Below are 7326 nucleotides of genomic sequence, written 5' to 3'. Positions count from 1 at the left end.
AGTAAACACATTGTAATAGATCACTTGAAAAGCGTTGTGACGCTAGTGTTACTCCATCCAAACTCTTTCTGCATGTTGAGAAGAACCAGGAGTGCCTTCAATTTAAACACCCTTGCTCCATCATTCAATGACGTATCGGCTTCACTTTTCATACCATCATAGATAAGCCTTTCTGAATCCATGATCGTTTCGATCATTTCATCGATCTCAGGCTCAAACATTGCTTCATTGGGAATGTGGTCTGCATGATCATCCCCCGAGCTGTCAAAGGCTACATCTTGTGGCTTCACATATGCTACTTGACCAAAGCACCTGCGAATACGTCTATTGGGTTGCAAGATTGCAGCATGTTGACCAGCGTCAAAATTCGACGAGTTATAATTGGCAACAACTCGATCTATAATAGATGAATCAAACTCATCAAATTCGCGAACGTGCTGCAAAGAAACGCGTCTTGTCCGTCACACATCATGCTTACATTGATACAAAGACATAAGATCATCGTTGAGAGATAGATGTTTCGGTAGGACGACCCCACATCCTCGTCACTACTCATAATGAAGGTAAAAACCTTATAACCTAAACATAAATTTAATTTTCTATTGGCATCCTCTCTCTCTCTTTCTCTCTCTCTCTCTCTCTCTCTCTCTCTCTCTCTCTTCACACTGTAAACTACCTCACATTCTCTAGTCATGTCCAATCCCCGCACACCTCGGTCTAGAGATGCATGGCGATCAGAACCACCGGGTTATAATCTCGTCTTTATTAGTCAATGCCTATATTTGTGGGTACAAGAAATCTACACACCTACGTCTACATGATAGTGCATGTAATGGACAAAATCCCTTTGCCTCTTCTCTAGCTGTAGCATTTCACAGCATCTTAACATCTTTTCACAGTAGATCTTTGTTCGAAGGATTACTTAGCACATTACATGTTGGCCTCCAATCTAAGTATTATGCCGTTGAAAGCTTTTCAGCTTAAGGTCGCATCCGTAGAGAGAAAGAGTGGGATCACCGTTCACCTAACTCTAATTTTTTTATCGTAATCTGGAAGGTAGACTCTAATATAAAAACTCAATCCAAAATCTAATCTCAAATCTAACATAATTGAACATGTGGTGATTCACGGCTAATTGAATATGGTTAGTCTATGAGTTAATAGGCGTCAAATTATGATGGAAATATACATATTGTTGTGTAACTAGTGTTTGCTCTTTGGACAAAGCGCACCTTCATTGACATGCACTAAAATCTATACTTAAATCTAAAAAAAACTAATCCATCGAACATAAATCTAAAGCTCATTTAATCTTAAACTCAAAATAAACATAAATATAATTTAATCTAACGTAAATAAACATAAATCTAATTCAACATAAATTTAAATCTAATTTAATATAACATAAATAAATTTAAATTTAATTTAACGTAAATCTAAATCTAACATAATCTTAAACTCAACATAAACATAAATCTAAATGTAATCTAACATAATTTAATTTAAATTTTAACATAATCTCTTTCTCTCTTTGTTTTCTCCCCTTACCTCTCTCTTTTGTCTTCTTTCCCTCTCTCTCTCTCTCTCTTTCTCTTTGTTTTCTCCTCTCTCTTTCTCTTTGTTTTATCTCTCTCTCTCTCTCTCTTTTTCTCTCTCAATGTATATGTGTATGCTTTCTTTGTTTATGCATGTGTGTGTATGTGTGTGTTTTTTTTTTATACATGTGCTCTCTCTCTCTCACACACACACAAAAAAACAATGTGTGTGTGTGTGTGTGTGAGAGAGAGAGAGAGAGGGGAAGGAAACATGAGAGAGAGGAGAGGGAAGGAGCATACTTCGTTCTCCTTCCTCTCTTCGTGTGTATGTGTGTGTATGTGTGTGGAGAAGAAAGAGAGAGAGAGGGAGAGCAAGGTTTACCTCTTTGCTTGAACGTCGAAAACTAAAATCTGAGATCTAAGTTTTCAGATGCTCTCAATTTATTTTTTATCGTTAGGTTACAAATAAACTAGCGACGTCGTGAATTTTCACTTTTGAGCGTCGCACTACGAACGTCGCTAATGTGAAATACCTCTTGTAGTGATATAGATTCTATAGGTGACGATAAGCTTTTTCGAGACACACAACTGGCCACATCTTAGCACCTATAGGTGGCCAATGTATTGACCTCAAAGCCACCGAGGTTAGAGTTGATATGGCTTGTGGTTATTGGCCATGAAGCAACCAAAGGCAGGTTATGCAAACTTGTTTTATCTAAATTGAGTTCACATCCATGATATTTAAAAATATGAATGAGCACCAATCCTTGCAAGCCTCAAGGTGTTCCTAGAGAATTAATGGAGATAAGAATCTTACAAACAAGAAGCAATTTCAATTTTCAATCTGAGAAATGCGTGGGATTATACATCGAAATAGAATTGTTGTGAAATTTGGATTTCAAACTGTGGAAAAGTTCCATGCCTCACCATGAATTGCAATAGGTGCACTACTTCCATTTGGCAAAAGGTCAATAAAAGCTTCCCTAAATTGAATCGGCGCTTCGAGAAAAACATTCCAAATAGAACCCCCACTATGTCCTAGCCTGTGATGTGAAGGCAAGAAAGAAAAGGCATTTCAATGCAACTGAGAAGTGTCGAAGGAAAATGGAGCTTGACCAAAGTTGAGATGCACCTCCTCCTCTGTGCTATGTAATCCAATTATTGGACACAGGGCATATGATATATTCATCTGCCTTGTGTCTCCTACTAGGCATCCATTTTTTGCAAAGAAAATGGTGTTGGTGGAGTAGTCCACACCAGCACCAATGACATCCAGTTTGGTGAAGGTTGGGCCAAACTCCAGTCCCATTGGATCTCCAATGTACAACCTACCATCATCCCCATGATAGCCACACGAGTTAGGATACCATCCAGGCTGTTTGTGGCAGTCAAAGTGGTCTTGATTGCAAAATCCAATCGCAATGTAGCCACTCTCACCCTTGTTGAGTACAGTGAGCTCAAAGTAGTAGACCTGGCTGGAACGTCGAAATGTGCAAATCGCACGATCAGCCATCAGTGCAGCTACGGGAAGAAATCCGCCCCTAGATTGTCGTCGTGCAATATAGTGAGCTCTGAGACCATCCTGAGAAAGAGACACACATATGGAGCGAAAATAGCTTGGAACAAGCCTTGTTGGCTGCTCTATAATATCCAGATTAGGGGTAATACTAGTATTAAAGGAAAACGGAGCTTGACCAAAGTTGAGAGACACCACCTCATCTGGGCTATGCAATCCAATGACGGGATAAAGAGCGCATGACATCCTCAGTCTGCTCGTATGACCCACCTTCTTCCCATTTTTTATGAAGAAAATGGTGTTAGAAGCATGGTCAATGCCAGCACCAATAGTATCCCCAGCAGAGAAGGTCGGGCCAAAATTCTGCGCCATGTCTGAGTATCCAAAGAACAGGTTACCGTCATCCCCATGATATGCACAAGAGTTGAGATACCATCCAGGCTGCTTGTTTGCTTGGAAGAAATTTTGATGAGCAAAACCTATGGCTATGTAGCCACAATCACCTTTGTTTATTACGGTGAGCTCAAAGTAGTAGCTCTGACTGGGATGTCGGAAGCATGCACCGCAATTTGCTTGAAGGGAAACTACTGGAAGTTCCGCAATTGTTTGGGGTGGCACTGGCTGTGCGATATACTGAGCGATGAGGCCATCGGGAGAGAGAGACACTATATTGCTGCCCTGGATATTAGGATCAGAGATAACTAGCCTGGAAGGCCTTTGCTCTGGACAGAATGCAGAATCATTAAATGCCACCTTAACACATGCCCTCGGCGACCGAAGAGCCACAATGGGCATTACCCTACCCGACAGTGTATTGGTGATTACAGCTATGAGAGAGCCATTATACACAAAGAATATCTCTTTATGGCCATGGTGGATACCAGCACCCATTGTATCACCCTTCCTTGCAATACGTTGCCCCACTCCTCCCTGCTGCCTGCCATCAGCAAAGATGTAACAACGATCCCCGACTTGGTACAAGCCGCAAGAGTTGAGATAGCGTCCAGGCAAAAAGTTGTTGAGGAAGCTCTGTGAGCCTGAGAAGCCCAGGCCTACTACATTATTCCCACCCAGCTCCTCTATGGTGATCTCAAAGTAAAAGACGGTTGTTGATCGTAGTAGCTCATATCGTACAGGCACTGCCATATCCGCGATTGCAGCACCTATATTATCTGATTCTACAGTAGCAGCAGTGCTGCAAAATCTACAAGAGAGACCATCTTGGGACAACAAAAGCAAGCGTCTGTTGCTCCTGGCACTGTCCAGGCGGGAAGGATACAAATGCTGAGGCTGAACTAGTGTAGCCGAGCTCCTGGTGTTGGCATCCTGCCGGCTCTGATCAACTTCTCTTGCAAACAGGTTCGCATCATCTACCACCACAGAGCAGCAACAATTGAGTAGATACACGAACACTTGACCCCATAAAGCAGGAATATGCATTCCTAAATGGTGCATCTAGATGTGTGTTGGCATAGCAAGGGTCATCAGTTCATGCACATCATTTTGGCATGCTTTAGTGATCAGTCAAGTGCGCTTAGCAAAACAAAAAAAGACATTCTTACTGGCCTACCTAGGGCAATGCTATGTGTTTGTTTGGAAACAGTGATAAATGCACATAATGCCATGAGCAAAGTTAAGAAAAATAGATAATTCATGATCATGATTTGAATCCATGTATGTAATGTATATGCATATGTGATTTGAAAATTACCAGCTGATGGGATTGACTTGCCACTTGCTGCTCTCATTTGGCGTTGGACATATTGTAGTTTTTCGCTACACTCAACATCATGAGGAGCCCACTCCAGGACATGCCTGAGCATGCTCACAGAATCAGCAAAGTGCCCAGCCTGGGCCTCATGCAAGGCAGCATCTCTGTATGCAGCACGCTTAGCCCGAAACTGAGATTCCTGCTCAGGGAACTTGTGAAACAAGCGACTCCGCACATCAATATCATCTGTTGCAATGTGGAAAGGGCGTAGGTCGTCTGGTCGGAAAGGGCTCGTAGCCATGTGGCAAGGTTTCCTGAGTATTGTCCACCTGTCATAGGTGTGGCCATCAGTTGCCTTGACAGGGTCACACATGATTTCCCATGTGACGGGATCTTCGTACCACTTCACCAAACTGGGGCTCCGTTTGGCACTGCCACTGGCATGTGTCACAGGCCCGCTTGAGGAGCTGCTGCTGCTTGCAGCATCACCCTGATTCTTAACTGATAAACCACCCAAAGCCCCCAAGACCTACATTTAACATCAATTAGTCAAGGCTTGACACAGTACTAAATAATAAGGGTTTAAGAGAGAGCACATACATCCTCAAAAAACTTCTCTGTGTCGCTGGTCTGCGGTTGTAAACTGTGTATCATGGACACCGCCGCCTCAATTCTATGAGTGTGAGACTTCATTGCTATAGTTATGGGTTGCAGGGCTTTCCTTAATTCTTTTCGAAGAGCTACGTGCTGCTCCTCCTTTAGAGAGAAACAGCTCTCCTGCATGGCTTCTTGGAACGCATCCTGAGCCTGCTTGCCTTCAATAGCCACCTGATGTAATGAAAGAAGGTTAAGTGACTCTTTTAATCTGTTAAGAAAAGGTTGTGGACATCTGCCCTTGTGCAAAACCCGTTCCAGTCCTATTTCCCTTCCGAAATTCAACATCATGAACTCTTGCACAGGAGCCAGCATGCGGTAGGCCCACCTGCAAGAGCTCATGACGACATTGCACTTCGGAAAGTGGAAAACCCTTTCCTCTTCTATTTCCTTTCCTGGCCAAAGTCAACATCATGAACTCTTGCATTGGAGCCAGCATGCATGCAATAGGCTCGCCTGCAAGCGCTCATGACGACATCGCACTTCGAAAAGTGGGGATTAAGATGTGCAGAACTTCATAATGATTACAACAAAACATTACATCAAGTGCGGCCACAGAAAGCCTGGTTTGGAAAGACGTCATGACGCGATCACGAAGCGCTTGTAGTCTGGACTGGATCTTGTTAGCATCCCAAAGAGAGCGCACAAAGCCCTTGTTCAAGATTTTATTCGCCGTTAAGATAGCATTTTCCAAGTCCTTTTGCAGGGCACCTGCCAAATCGTGATCATTTAACAGTACAGATCATTATACTCTGACACAAGAAGTTTCTAGACCTTTTCCTACAAAAAATGGTGATCTAATTGGTTGGGGGAAATGCCAAAGACTTTCCCTCATGTTTCCCTACGTGATAGGTATGTGGAGCCTCGTCTGTAGAAGCTCAAGAAGTTTTGGGCATTTTCCCCTGAGGCCCAGTTAATTACCTAAAGCCCATAAAGCACTGTTGTTGCGGAGCACCAGCGCCTTCTCCTGGGTTTGCTGGATGTAATCCTGGAGGCTTTGCAAGAAGCTGTGGAGCTCCTGCATGACCTGAGCATTCTCCGTCCTCTGCTCGCATTGCTGAATGATCTTGCTGATGATGGCCACTAAGGCACCGCCAACGCCCACCAAGTCCGCCATGATCTTAATATGCTACCACCCACAGCCCGCAATGAATCAGAGCCCGCCGAGACTCGAGAGGGGTACTCATTTGAAAGTCAGTCAACGGACGTGCCCAAGTTGCGCCAAACCTTCTTTTTTTTTTTTGTTTTTTAGGAAAAGTAGTATGGGTAACCAGCTGGAGAAAATTCAAAAAAATGCATCATTAGGCTAACACCTCTGAATTGGAGGTTTAGTCGAAGGCTGAGAGTGAGAGGGGAGGGAGTCAAGGCACGTGGAGGGTAAGGCTTTTTTTCCCAATTTGCGTCTCTCTCTCTCTCTCTCTCTCACTCTCACTCACAGGCTCGCGTCCTCTAACAGAAATTGAAGGCGACCTCTCTCGTTGAAAAGCCTACAGCTCTCTCTCTCTCTCTCTCTCTCTCTCTCTCTCTCTCTCACACACACACACACACTCAACGCCTGTGTGTGGCGGATGTGCAAATGGCTCAACTCGCCCTCTTCTGTGTGTGTGCGCATACGCGTGGGTGAGGTGAGGGGCCTGGCCTGCAACAACAGGTAGCTCTCGCCAAGACCTGGCTGTGTGTGTGTGCGCGTGCGTGTGCATGCGCACGTAAAATGCCTCCTTGTCTTCACAGGCTCTCGAAGCATAGGCTTAGCAGAGGGATGAGGGGGTGAGGGGCGTGTGGGCGAGAAGGGGTCGAGGCAAGTTGAGCGAATGTGGAAGCGCAACAGAGGAGCAGGGGAGGGGGGAGGGGGGTTGGAATATTCGTAGGATATCTCTCTAATGTGGGTTAATTTAAGTAGTGTGCTAGGA

General features: G+C 44.0%; 1 protein-coding gene across 1 annotated transcript; it reads right to left on the bottom strand.

Annotated features, from left to right (window-relative positions):
• Positions 1–2321: 2321 nt before the first annotated feature.
• On the bottom strand, positions 2322–6567 carry LOC147421788 (uncharacterized). Its single transcript, XM_086502669.1, has 5 exons — positions 6338–6567; positions 5958–6127; positions 5363–5590; positions 4763–5291; positions 2322–4421 (listed from the first exon to the last, which is right to left on the bottom strand). Exons 1-5 carry the CDS (start codon positions 6531–6533, stop codon positions 2611–2613), a joined length of 2934 nt encoding a protein of 977 aa, XP_086358795.1. The 5' UTR covers positions 6534–6567; the 3' UTR covers positions 2322–2610.
• Between the last annotated feature and the right edge of the window lie 759 nt (positions 6568–7326).

The sequence above is a fragment of the Adiantum capillus-veneris genome, chromosome 27 (genome assembly GCF_014529385.1).
Source record: "Adiantum capillus-veneris isolate H3 chromosome 27, ASM1452938v2, whole genome shotgun sequence".
In the NCBI taxonomy this organism is placed as follows: domain Eukaryota; kingdom Viridiplantae; phylum Streptophyta; class Polypodiopsida; order Polypodiales; family Pteridaceae; genus Adiantum; species Adiantum capillus-veneris.
This window is presented reverse-complemented; position numbering and strand designations above follow the sequence as displayed.